Source organism: Heliconius melpomene, chromosome 10, assembly GCF_056956725.1.
Source record: "Heliconius melpomene rosina isolate 202511_hmr_F chromosome 10, ASM5695672v1, whole genome shotgun sequence".
NCBI lineage: Eukaryota > Metazoa > Arthropoda > Insecta > Lepidoptera > Nymphalidae > Heliconius > Heliconius melpomene.
In genome coordinates, this window is record NC_140398.1 from 5507224 (window position 1) to 5521535 (window position 14312).

The 14312-nt window shown below is 32.8% G+C and overlaps 3 protein-coding genes across 5 annotated transcripts in view; 1 reads left to right on the plus strand and 2 right to left on the minus strand.

Moving 5' to 3' along the window:
* Positions 1-6658, plus strand: LOC146535277 (armadillo repeat-containing protein 6 homolog). Its single transcript, XM_085190922.1, has 9 exons — positions 1-257; positions 606-752; positions 1158-1363; positions 1675-1831; positions 2198-2333; positions 2834-2990; positions 5124-5217; positions 5629-5778; positions 6144-6658. The coding sequence occupies exons 1-9, from the start codon at positions 141-143 to the stop codon at positions 6354-6356; spliced, it is 1377 nt and encodes a 458-aa protein (XP_085047048.1). The 5' UTR covers positions 1-140; the 3' UTR covers positions 6357-6658.
* LOC146535278 (tektin-4-like) lies at positions 3340-4753 on the minus strand. Its single transcript, XM_085192128.1, has one exon. The coding sequence runs from the start codon at positions 4751-4753 to the stop codon at positions 3512-3514; it is 1242 nt and encodes a 413-aa protein (XP_085048254.1). The 3' UTR covers positions 3340-3511.
* The window catches only part of SMC5 (structural maintenance of chromosomes 5), a 25311-nt gene continuing 15456 nt past the window's right edge, over positions 4458-14312 (minus strand). The window contains exons 13-22 of one of the 3 annotated variants that reach the window (XM_085190920.1): positions 13924-14059; positions 13366-13572; positions 12800-12883; positions 12326-12544; positions 11876-11985; positions 11257-11371; positions 10272-10456; positions 9892-10009; positions 9375-9513; positions 4458-4562 (exon numbers count right to left, since the gene is read on the minus strand). In XM_085190920.1, the coding sequence (XP_085047046.1) occupies positions 9385-9513; positions 9892-10009; positions 10272-10456; positions 11257-11371; positions 11876-11985; positions 12326-12544; positions 12800-12883; positions 13366-13572; positions 13924-14059 (1303 nt within the window). In that variant the 3' untranslated portion in view covers positions 4458-4562; positions 9375-9384. Of the gene's footprint in view, positions 4563-4589; positions 4789-7008; positions 9514-9891; positions 10010-10271; positions 10457-11256; positions 11372-11875; positions 11986-12325; positions 12545-12799; positions 12884-13365; positions 13573-13923; positions 14060-14312 lie in introns of those variants that run through there. The other 2 variants (XM_085190919.1, XM_085190918.1) reach the window with 2 other exon arrangements.

The following is a 14312-nucleotide window of genomic DNA, read 5'->3' on the forward strand; positions in this document are numbered from 1 at the left end:
GCAAATTGTCAGAATTCTGATTCTGATGTAAATATACGAACTTTCTTCTGCTCGCCGGCTGTTCAAAAAATATTTTATATTTAACATTTTTTACATATACATAACTTGAAACAGTATTCATTTATCAAAACACAACCAAAATGGTTCGCGTGATAACTCAAGAGACGTACGATGAAATTGTAAAGGAAAATATTGATGAATTTGATATGTCACCTGAAGAGGCTGTAAAAGAAGCTGTAGCACAATTTGAAGCACAGGTAAATTGGATATTTTTTACAATAAATAATTTTTAAGATTTTCAGTGTGATATTTAAATTATTTTATTTAAATTCATTTTAAATTTGTGATGTAGCTTTTTCTTGTACCTTTCTTATGAATATCAAATACTATGTAATTTTTTATTTTGGGACCCTCATGGGTAGGCAGCCTCTGACAGTAAACGCGTCGGTTGTGAGTTCAATTCTCACTCAGAGGAGTCTTTTGTTTTCTTTGCCGCACTTTGGTAAGAAAACAAAACAACATTGATCCACTCGACACAGAATATCTTGTAAATATACTGCTGTATGTACAGGAATACTGTGTGATTATATTTTTAATGTTTTTAGGGTGTGGATCTATCCAATATAATAAAAGATCTTGCACTTAGCACAAATGAAAATCATCTCATCAGTACATCTATCGACAAACTTAAAGAACTATGCAAAGGACCTCATGATAATAATCTTATTATGAATGAATTGGATATATTCAAGGTGTGACAGCATTTTAATATTTATTTTTATGCAAATATAATAAAACTAATTAATTTTAAAACTCAATCTTTAAGAATATTGTGGCATAGTCAGATGTTGACTGTAAATATGATTGTGGGTTGGATCTCAATTTTGGGGGAATATAGTTTTATAGTTTTTTTGCTATATAGTAAGCAGAATTAAATTCTTCCACACAATACCTAATTGGGATGAGAAGTGGAAAATAGAGTATCTTAACATTAGGCTCTGATTTATGTATTTGCTTCTTGCATTTTTTCAAAAAAATATTATTGATAATGCTCCACATGCTGTGCCACAACAGCCTCTCTTTTTTATTTTAATGTAAATTTGTATTCTATTTTGTGCAATAAAGTATTTGTGTAATAATATATTGCATATATTTAGGCAGAATGTGAAAAAGACATAGCTCATAGAATAAGAGCGGGTAAAGAAGATGCATATGAAATATTGATAAATGTACTAGATTCAAATTTAAAATCATACAATAAAGATAAAATTGATATTATTATAAAACTTTTAAATAGTTTAAGTGCCTTAATGGACATGAATCCAGATTTACTTGATGTGAAAGGTGTTGAAATTATTAAAAGGTATGTTGACAATTTTTAAATATGTTTTTTTTATTGTAAAATTGGTTTATTAAATACTTATAATTCAATAATTTATCATATTACATTATACAATGATAACAAAACTAAATAAAAAGAATAATTGACTTAACATCAAAGTTTACAACTTTCACCCATATTTATAAATCACTCTCAACTCTGTCGAGAGGAAATCGAGAGGAAAACGGTCTTAGGTTCGCAAGACCGTTTTGCTTACAGTCACACGCTTATATCACTGCGCCATTACGGTCTCTACACATTCAGTATTCTGAAGGATATCTTTAAATTTCCAGTATTTTAGATAAAGTATCAAATCATGAAGTACTCATAGCAGCCTTGCAGTGGATCAGTGTGTGTTGTTTGAAACACGAAATGAACAGACAGAAGCTATTTGCTAAAAACATAAGCGACAATATAAAAGTGCTGCTTCAAAAGAAAGGAAATACCAAGGTTGACTAATTTTGTTTTTACTTTGTTTGATTGTAAAATTAATTACCTGTATTTATTTATACTTATGAAAATGATTGCCTGTTTTTAATTACAATCTTTAGTTTAACTTGCCGTGTTACTACTGTGTGGTTCAGGCCCGTATTAATAAATCACACTCAATCTTCAGATGCCATTTTCATTTATAGATGCATAATATATGAGTAAAAACGGCATCTCAAGATCGATTTTAGACTTGAGAGCGGTTTATAAATACGGGTCTAAGTGTATGCCTGTTTCTTGCAATTCCAATTTGACCCACCTCCTAATGTACGATTGAGCCGAAATATTTATTAGACTGTCATTAATGTCTTTGGTAATATTTTCTAGTTATTAAGCGAAACGTTACAAGTTATAAGACGGTTCACACTAGATGATGATATCCGTGTGGAGTTCGGCAAAGCTCACGAGCACGCGCGCGACATAGGGACGAATGTTTTGGAAAATTTAACTCAACTGTGGAGAGGTAGGTTTTGGTGTATTAGACTCTGTAAAAAAACGTAAAAATAATATTATTTTGTAACTTATACGCTTATTGCTTCATGCTGTATCACACGATGTTAAGACATTCGGGAACAGAATGGTTTAACACCAAGTTCCGCCAAATTTATAATTTAGCCAATATTTTCCGACAAATTTTCTAGCCATTGCGTGTTGAGTGGCGGTCTCAACGCCGGTATTTGTCGTGTAACGAAAGCGGAGTTATGAAAATATCAAATTAATAATTCCCCCGAGTGGGTATCGAATGCCCCCAACGCCCTCTTACAGTCGCATGCATGCACCAATGCGTTACGACAAACTTTATTATTTCACAGATGCAATTATATTTTTTTTACTTTGACAATGTCGAAAATGAAATGAGGCACACAGCAGGGCGTTCCTTATTTACCGGCGAATTTTGGAGGCCTTGCGTGTTGATTTCCTCCAGGGCACAAAAGGTTTATAAAAAGTACTTATCTGTTATAGAAAACACAAAACCCCCCCTAGTATCAGAGCTCATGTTGACAATATCCACACTACTAGTGCGCCACGAGCTGTGTGCGCGCGCGCATGATGACGTCATATACGTTGTGCTCACTGATAACTACGATAACGTAGGGGTCGTGCAACAGGCTGCTAAGTTGTGAGTTTTGTATTTTATAATTTTTTATAGCTACATTCTGTATCCCGCGTATAGCAGGATAGGCAGACAGAATTTAGTATTAAGGTAGCCTATATCACGCTCTGGCTAATTTTTGAGTCATTGAGTGGGAATGCTTTGTTTTATTATCAGAGCGAGGAAATTGAAAACATTGAAAAGAGGTAGGGTACACCTAAGAGATGGAAAATGTTAAGAGTTTAAGGATGATATTCATTATATTTCTAATTGTTTTATATTAGCTATTAACTTAAACTATATATTTATAGTTATTAGTTATTTATAATATATTTATTTACTTATATAAAGATAAATTATTGCAATCCCAATAAAACAAACTAACACATTTCGAACAAATTAGAATAAAACAAAAGATTGCATAAGTGCTTTTATTGTGATATTTATTATTTAACAATATTCATCTATTTGTTCTTAGTGATAATATCTTGTGCCAGATCTCATACCACAGCCCACCTAACTCTTCTTTGCAAATTTATATTAAAACTTTAAAACCCACATAATTTCTCAGCTGATTGAAAATGAGATCTCAAAAACAAACATCTTTCATTATCTAAGTATATGGTTTTCATTTTAACCATTATTTCGTTCTCAATCATCGATCGTTCGTGTATTAAATCCGCCCGTAGCTTCTCCGTTTCTACCGACCTCATCTGCAATATACTCATATTGTTGTTTAGATCTCTTACTTCTTCTATCAACTCCATTAAAGATCCTTCTCGACAGTTCTCCACATTAGGTCGAATGTTCTTCACATTCAATCTTGTCTGTGCCACTTGAATTCTTTGAGATACTTTCAAAATTTCCTCGTGCAATGTTTGTAGTATATTCTCAGTTTCGGTTATTTTAACTAAGGTTAAATTTAACTGATTTTCCAATTCCTTTTTAACTTGCTCAGTTCGTGCGATGCGCTCGCTCAATGACTTGTTCACTATAACGTCCTGGGAACGGAGATCTCGCGCTGAGTTTATCAAGACGACTTCGACTTTTTCTCGTAATGCCTTCGATCGATCTATAGCAGTTTTGAACTGGTCTAAAGAATTTACAGTATAGTTCTCCCAAGATTGAACGTTCGACTGACCTTCTGAGAGTCTGGTTGCACCTGCCGAGTCTTTTACATTTTCGGATTTGGTTTCTAAATCAGAATTGTGACTTTCATATTTAAAAGCTATATATTTATTGCTCCAATCAGATTCTAGGCCATTTTTTGCTGATACGTTCATCTTCATCTGATTTTCGATATCTCGTAAGAGATCTCGATGCAAACGTTTTATATTATCGATTAAAACTGATTCGTTGAACAAATCGTGTTGAGGATCATCGTATACCATATCGGACTGCATCCTATTGGTTCTTACATGGAGACACTCTTCTGTTATATATTCTGGTATTTTAAGCGTATCCATAGCATTTTTCAGCTGTTGTCGTAAAGCTTCTAATATAGATATTTCAGCGTCAATATCTCGTATGGCTCGTTCTAGTTCGCATTTCCAATAATTTATGTGACGAGTTCGATGCTTAAGCTGGTCAGTGCTAGCGCTGAAATTATTACACGAACTCTGATTTACTTTTACAATGCAATTTTTTGTGATGCTAGCGTTTTTATCAGTGGTACCAATGATGTCTCCTTTCAGCACACGTTTATTATGATTATCCCAATTTTGTAATGTTGTTAGGCCGAAGTTTTTGTCGCCAAAAGACAAATAATCGCCGTTTTGGTTTGAAGCCATTTTTTTATCGAAACTTGAGACTCGTGGAAACGTTGCTAGAAAAAATTGACCAAATGATGATTTCCATGGTGATTTGTTGTAGCAACGTATAAATAAAATAAATGAATGGCATAAGGGCTTAGAGCGTAATTGGTACGTTATACCTATGTATCGTTAAACCATGATGGTTTTTGGTTCTTATATTATGTTTATGTTATGTTTTGTTCTTATATATATAATATATATTTTTCATGATTGGTCAATGTTCAGCGTTAAGTTCCGCCATTCAAAATGAAAACAGAAAATAAATAATTGGTTGGAAAAATACCAATAATCTTAATATTTTTTTAAAACACAACTAATATTTATGTGTTTTTTTAATATTTTCCAGAATTACAGCTTTGGCAGGAAATGACGATGTTAAAAGGCAATTAGTCAAAGCTGGTATTGTACCTATAATAATTGCTTTACTGAAAAGACATTCCGTAAGTTTAATAATATTTAATTATAATAGATGCAATGAGCTAAGTAACCATTACCGAAAGAAATATTTTCTTGATTATGATATATTTGACTGAACATAATGGCTATGGGTTCAAATCATATATCTAGTTTTATGTTTATTTTTATTTTCCGTTCCCCACCATCGCTGAATTCTTAAGACATTGCGTGTTGTGTGACGGAACTGTGGTTACATTTAAAGCGGTGCTGACAAAAACACTCTGATACAATCTATTTTTCCGAATGGGAATTGTGTGTTAAGTATGGAAGTAGGACACGTGGTGTTTCAACACTAGGTTCCCATGTTCTCTCTGCCTATCTTCTATTTGCGGGATACAGCGTGAAGCTAAAAAAAACGAGTACTACGGGTTACTAATATATAATTAAAATTTCAGAGTAATTCGGTAGCGACGTCTCTATTACTAAAATGTATATCGGCGTTGAGTCTACGCGAAGTGAGTCACGGGAAAATGTTCTTGGAGAACGGCGTCATAGAGGTCATTGTCGAGTGTATGACTGTTCATGCGGACAACGCTAGTGTACAGGTAAGACATCTATATGTATGTATTTGTAAAGCTGAAGCGTTTGTTTGGTAAAACGCGCTCACAAACTACTGGTTCAAATTGAAAAAATCTTTGTGTTGTCTAAATTATTATTCTATAAAGTCTAAAAATAATTATCGAAAGTAATAAAACAAATATTGTTGTTGTTTAAGCTCCAAAATGGATATACTTACATTCCGATTATTGAATAAGAATTAATACTATTATTATTTCATTTAAGTCAAACTTTTAGTAATAAAAATATAAATACCTACAAAGTTAAATTTTGTAAAATAAATATTTATATATGACACTCAAACCCGTAACGTATCATAAACTTACAATATTTTTTTTTCCCACTATTACAGAAAAATGGTTGTTGGGCAATTCGCAATATGGTGGCAAGATGCCGCGAACATAATACAAAATTCCACGAGCTTGGAATCGAACCAGTACTATACAAGGCTTATGAGAAATTCGGCAAAGATTTCGGTTTCGATATAAAATCTGCATTAAGAGATTTAGAATGCAATGTGAAGTTTGACGAGCAATGGACAGGGAAAGGGGTGCAATTGGAGTAATAATTTACGTGTTGAAGAGGTGAAGCTGTCGTTTTGCAATAAGCATGGCAAAATTTATCTTATAAAAGCGTAAATCAAATCAGTTTGGCAAAATGTCTAAACTACGTTGAGCTAATATTTATATGAACTATGTTTAGAATTTAATAATAATTAAGGCGTTCTTTTGAACGTTTTTAAAATAAAAACACGCTTTTTTAATATATTCGTAACCCAATTAAAACGAAATAGAGCACTGCCTTATGTTATGTATAAACAATTATAAATTATATAGAAAACTAAATTAAATTTTATTTTTAAAATTGGAGAACCATTTATAATTTAAGAACCATTCAAAATAAAAATAAATTAAAAAAAAATAAAAACTTTTTGCATTAGGGCTTAAGAAGCAAGAACCGCCGAAAGAAAGAAAAAGGATTCTGTTTTTAATCATTGGCTGTAAATTACAAAAATCCAAAGCCCAATATCGTTTTAAAAAAAATTAAATAGTCATGTCGTATTTAGTAATTTTAAATAATATCATTCTCCTGCGATTGGACCCCACAATCATTGCTAACTTAATGTATAATAAATATTAATAAAATATACATAGGTGCATTATAAATTATTGTTATAAATATTACTAAAAATGAGAGAGAGCATAAAAAAACATATATTACAAAACAAAAACATTTATTTGCCTCACATGAACAGTTAATACAAAAATACAATTACAACTTTTTATTACTAATACCTAGTAAAATACATAAAGTTGCGTTAAGAATACAAAAAATATCAGCTTCACGCTGTATCCCGCACACGGCAGGGTAGGCAGAAGGAACCTAATGTTAAGACACTCCGTTCTCCACTATCTGCCGAATGCTGGAGGCATTGCGTGTTGAGTGGCAGAACTCAACGCCGCGCTTTGTCTCGACACCAGAGCGAAGAAATGGAAATATAAACGTAAATAAATATTTCATATCCTGGAGTAGGGATCGAAGCCACAACCGTCGCGTTACAGTCACACCCTTGTGTCGCTGCGCCACGACGGCCTCAAGTACTCAACAGTACGTCTACATTAATTAATATTAAAAGTAAATAATAATTTTGACCCTTAATTCTTAATTTGTCATTTTTTATTATACTTAACGTAATTAATCTCATATAATACGTTTAATGTTTATGTATAATATCCTAAAATATATATTTTAAATAAACATAATAAGAACATTAAGTTGTTAATATTGAATACTATACTATTTGACCCCATAGGTCCTTTAGATGTATAAACAATTAATACATATCAAAAGCAGTTTTTTAAAATGTTATTCCACATTTAAGAAAATAACACTTTAGAGAACGTATAAAAACTGAGCGGAGTTTCTAAAAGGCGCGGTTCAAATATCGCTACTTTAAATTTATATACGTTATCTAAAAAACGTAAATAATACATACAATAACAGACAATACTTAAATTGAATAAAACAATATACATATTTATCAATTAAAGTGACGTAACTCTAAGTTTTCATAACTTTTATCGTACTCTTTACATTTTAGTAAAAACAAGTAAAAGCTATTTTAGTCTCCTTAGTTTAGAAAACACTGTATGCTGAGTAGGGGAACTCAACGTCGCGCTTTGTCATGTTACCAGAGCGGGGAAATGAAAATAATTCATTACCCCAAGTGGGAATCGAACCCATCGCACACTGTCGCTGCGTCACGACGGCCCTATGATATACTAATATGATATCTGAAATTGTAAGTTTTGAGTTACATCACTTTCATACTAATGATAAAAATGTCCAAAATGTAATCCTAAATCATTTATCAATACAAAGCAAAAATCGTTTAACACCATATTGGAGGTAGAACAACAAATACAAACACCTTAAACATTTAACAGTACTAATTCCAATGCTTACAAAGAAAAAACACATTAATCGTCGACTTTGATGCCCTTTTCCTGTTGATGCCCGGTGCGACCGCACCGCTCGCACCCCCCTAGCTACGCCACTGTTACCTACATATCTATATCAATGTTATAATGTGTGAAAACTTTGTTTGGTTCACGCGTAAATCTCAGGAACTACTGGATCAAGTTCAAATATAATTTTTAGGATGTTAGTCCATTTGTCGAAAAAAAGTATAGGCTTTAAATTTAAATCACTTTAATTGTGTCAATACAACTATACCTGCGGTCAGTCATGGGCAATTCTTAATTACATATATCAATTGTATTAAGCGGGCGAGGCCGCAGTTACAAATCAGTTTGTTTAAAAAGTTTCAAATTTTTGTGCACTTCACAAGTAATAATAAAATATTTGTTCGCATAATTTAAAGCATTATTTTTGTGTAAGAAAATACTAATATTAAATCTAAACTTAAAGTTAAATTTTATAGAAAACATGATTGTATCAATTATGTTTTTTATTTACATTTTTAATATTTTTATCTCCTATTTCTTTTACTCAAAATACCTAATCAAGATGTCTATCAATTAAAAAACTTACAAAAATAATATAAGTCGATAGACGTGACGAATTGGTGAACATGGTTATAAAACCTAAACCTTAATACCGATTAAAACAAAGTTTTTTTTATTTTATGGTGAACATGTCAATGATACAGAAAAAAAATCTTATAGTCAACTGGCTAATATCAAATATTAGATTATTTTAAGATAAGGCACAATCTTATTATATATACAGGTTATTTTTATACATAAATGACTATAATTTAACTTATATTCATACAAAAATAGATCAGGTAATCTTTCTAACGCTAATAAAGAATCGTTAACGTAAACATTTAGATTTTTTTGCATTACGCTGTATCCCACTATGCGCAAGATACAGCGTACAGGATAGGCAGAGGAAACCTGGGAACGTAGTGTCAAGACACACTTAACTCAACACGCAATGCCTCCAGATTTCGGCGAAAAATGGGGAACGGAATGTCTTAACACTAGGTTCAATTTTCAAGTGTTATTCCACGTTTATATAATTTTTAAACGTTTTATAAAAAAAAGTTAGAAATTACCTCACAATAATTAATGTTGTAATAGTCTAGCTCTCTTTAAGAATTCATCTATTTTCCATTCTTTGGACGAAACGTTGGACTTTCCGTTCATAACTACGTGCACTTTTACTTTATCATTGTACTCCAAATTCTTGAGAAGCTGAAAAATTAAATAATAAAATTTTATTCTATCCTACTAGTAGTATTATAATTATGAAAGTTTGTAACCACGGATGTTTGTTGCACTTTCACGCAAAAACTACTGAACGGATTAAGATTATGTACAACAATTAAGACACTACAATTTATGTAATCATTCTGTATAATTTGGCTGTAATATAACAACTTTAAGCGAGGGAAGCCTAGCCTTAAGGAGGGAAGCGGGTCACTTGTATCTTCATATATTTTAAAGACATTGTACGTATTAGTCATAAACAATATTCGCATTTTTAAGTTAATGGTTAAAAATAAAAATTAAATAAAGTAGCATAGAAATAAATAATAAAATGATATTAACATAATAACAACAGTCTCTTACTTTAGGCGAAAGGAGGAAATATTGACATGGGTTCAATTCCGTTGCCTCATGTATTAATAAGCTTATTAAATTCCTTTCATTCGTAGCGTCCATGCCCTGGTTGATTTCGTCGAGGCATCTGTAATGATGACAGAACAAATTTATTAAATCATTAAAACGTGAAAATAAAAGGAAAGTGATTTTTTTCACTTAATTCTGTATCCCGCATATAGCAGGGTAGGCAGAAGGAACCCAGTATTAAAACACTCCGTTGCCCACTTTTTATTACTGGAATCGTCGTTGTCATAGCCACTGTTGTAGCTGTCGTCATCTTTGTCACTATATCAGTCTTCGCTGTTGTCACTGCCGTCAACATAGTCCCTATAGTCGTCGTCACTCACTTGAAGGGCGCGGCTGCGGCGGCTTGCAGCGCGAGCACGTAGCAGGCGGTGGCGAGTGCGCGCTCCCCGCCTGATTGGCGCGCGCCATCCAGGCGCTGCACGCGCGCGCCGCTGCGGAACGACACCGCCACCGAGATGCCGTACGTAGAAACGTCCCCCGCCACATCCTCCCCCTCTCCGTCCGCCTAGAATAGAATACACGGACGCACATGTACCAGACTAAACCTACTCAGGATACTGAGTACCCTGAGTATGGACGCAGAAGTTCAATAGCAAACACACTTTGGGTACTCAAGAACGTGAAAGAAGAAGTATTAGAGCAAACACACTAAAGGACCCACAAGTACTAGAGCAAACACATTCAGGGTACTCAAAGACCTGGTAAATACCATATTTTTTGATAGTTTTCTTTGATTCAGTCTATTTCGCATATAGCAGGAGTGTGCAAAGGGAAACTAGTTAAAACACTATCGCTGATTAGATCGTTAGAAGTACACTGTCGATAGAAGTTTATTTCTTCTTAGAGGATATCTTTTAGATAGCCTTGGCTAGGAAGCGGTACTAAGATAGCAGCAAAAAATGTAACTAAGGATGTTAAGTCCTCTTTCCCACTTACCTAAAAGCCAATACCTGTACAATCAACGGCTGAACTAACAACGACCGAACGCTTTCTGTATAAGTGTAAGGAACATATCACTTCTCCTTGTCTTAAACTAATACCCATAGCCTTGTTTATGGATGAAGGTGCAGAGAAACTGGGTTTCAGTTTCTGTGTCGTAGGACCGAAGAAATTTTCGATGATTCGAAAGTGCTTACAATAGTTTATTTGAATAAAGAATATTTTGAATTTGAATTGAATCGTATGTTCTGTCAGACGATACAGTATTTTACATTTTTTTTTAGCTTGCACAATATCCTGCATATGGCAGGGGAGGAAGAGGCAACTTTATGTTAAGGCAATAAATATCTAATTAGAAATACTTACATTATCACCAATATCGAGCAACACTTCTCCGGTGAATCGCAGCTCGTGGACTATGGCACAAAAACGTCGATTTATAATCTCCACTACATTTCTCAAATTATTTACCCAGTCTGGTCTAATGAGGAAATAATAAAAAAATAAGTTTTAATAACATTTTTTTTAGATACAAATATATATTATTTCTTTCACAAAATACCCTACGCTAGTAATAAACATATAGATTCCACTTATATTTTCATTAAATTTATAGTCTGTAAACAGACAGGTTATGGGTTCGATTCCCACTCGGGGGAATAAATTATTTCCATTTCCGTGACATATTAACGAGATAAAGCGCAGCGTCGAACTTGACACTCAACGTGCAATATCTCGAAAAACATGTGGAAAACGGAGTGTCTTAACACTAGTTTACCCATGATTACTATACTACTTGCAGAATACAGGTGAAGCCAAAGTGAATAAAAAATAACAAGTCGCAAAGCATAAGAATATCGGAGTAGCTCGACAAGAACGTATGGTTTAACTTTCAGAGCGCTTGGACGGTATTAAACAAGATGTGCAGATTCAAATCCTGCTACATTAAAAATTTTACAAGTAAATAAAAAAAGATAATATTTACTTTATTCTTTCAATTTCACCATTTAATTCTTGTATTTCGGTGTTCATGCTTTCTATAGTTGTTCTCAATTCGATTTTTTTTCTTTCCCTTTCCATATAGTTTTTAACTAGCTGTAATATTTAAAAGAGATAAGATATTAAAAAAATATGATGCCGTCGGAGCACACTGGCACAAGCGTGAGACTATAAAAGCGACGGTTGTAGTTTCGATTACTATTCGTGGGAATGAATCATTTATTATTTTAATTTCTCGCTCTGGTAACGAAGCATAGCGCTAGTACGGCGTTGAATTCCGCCGCTCAACACTCAAGGCTTCAAGAATTCACCGGAAAGTGAGGAACGGAAGTTCATTATAATGAGAAACGGAGTGTCGTATTATTTATTAGGTTATCCATTCAGATTCCCTCTGTGTATCCTGCTATGTGCAGTGTAAAAAAACTTGTTACGTTACCTCTCGATCAAAGGATATGGAGTTCATTTCCCGATCGATCTTATATTGTTGTCTTAACAATACATTTAAATCCGATGATAATTTCTCAAAATCTCTTTTGTATGGAAAATCAGAGTCAATAGGTAATTTATTTTGACACGCCATCTTTATTTGCTTTACTTTTTCCTTTTTTTTTTGTTCTATTATTTCCTTCTCCCTTTTCGCATTTTGCCAAATTTCCTGTAAAATTCGTGTGAAAGTGAAAGTGAGTTCGTTCCCCACTTGGTGGTATAAATATTATATCAAAATTATTGTCAATACCCAAATTTTATACAACAAAGTGCGGTATTTATTTTATTAACAGTTCCGTTAGTTTTTTACAATAAATGCAATCAAGGTCATAGTAATAAATCTTAGTGACTTCTATAGACATTGCATATATATAAAAATATAAATAAAAATTAAGAACATCATAGAAAATAAAAAGAAAATTACCTTAACTTCTCTAAGATTGTTTTCAATTTCTTTTACTTCGTCATCACATTTGGCTATTATGTCCTTTAAGTTCATAATACGTTTCTGTAATAAGTTTATAAAATGAGTTATCAATGACAGTATGAGTGATGGTTGTGAGTTCAATTTCAACTCGGGGGAATTCAAATTATTTTCATTTGCTTGTCAATGTGCAATGACTCTGTAATTGATCGAAAATTGTGAATGAAATGTCTCATATATTTTGAAAATCTATTTCGTAAGCTTTGAAATGATACCATAATCTCAAAAATCTGCGCAATAATTTAGAATTTAATCAAATTCGAATCAAAAGGAACAAAAATTTAATTAGTCAAAAAAAAACAAAGGATAATTAAAATTATATGAAAACAAGTCTTGAGGGAGAGCTTCCCACTCCCATTCGAGCGCACAATGTGTGCAGGCGCCCGATTTCTGAACTGAACCGTGCGTGTTAGCATGTCCCATATGTGTTCAATAGGATTGAGATCAGAGCTGAGCGGCGGCCAGTCCATGGTCTGAATACCAAGTACCAGGACATCATAGCTTACCAGAAGAGCGTTACGATATATAGCAATGGCATGCAACTTCGTCATCGCTCGTATCAACTCGGGATGTTCCGCCACGAGGCGACGCGCCACTTCCGCCTGTTGTCGTTTCGCTTTAACACGTTCCGCTTCCATATCTATAGTTCTTGCCTCTCTTTCTTCCTGCACGATCCTGGTACGATCCTTAATCGCTCTGTTGATCTTTTTTAGCTATAAAAATAAAATAAAAATTCTATACATATAATAACATTTTAACTGATTGTTGTCATTACAAACAAAATTGCTACAATTGCTAATTATTTTATGGAATTGACTGAAAATTTTCAATTTATGGTTATTGTCTTTTATTATAATGTTATCAGAATGCCAAAGAAAAATAATTGTGTAGTTACCATAAGTATTAAAATAAGGCAGTATAAACTTAGATAATTATTAAAGTTTTTATGATTTACTTTTAGAGTTTTCTGAATTATTAATTATTTTATCAAGTCTGGAAAAGTATACTATTATTATTAAGTTAAAATTATATTACTTTTATTAAGGAAGTATTAAAAAACCAACCTTTTCAATATAAATGTCTATGCTATTCTTAGAACTTTCCAAAGCATTAATTTCTTCCATTATGTTTTGTTCCCTGTCCTTTATTTCCGCTACTTTTATCATAATTTTATCTTTTTCAGTCGTCCAGTACGATAAGCTAGAAATAGTTAAAATTTTAATAAAAACAAAAAAAACGGATTGCATAACACTAAAAAGAAAATTTTCAATCCCAATACTGCATTAGAAATAACAGTTGGGCAAATAACATTTTACAGGATTCCTTTTAACGTTTTAGTTAGTTGAAGAATAGGATACCCAATGTTAGTCCTAATTGGGATTGTTTTTTTTTCTTTTACTTTTATGATTAATAAAAATAAAGACAAAACTTGGCGTTGAGTAACGCAACTAAA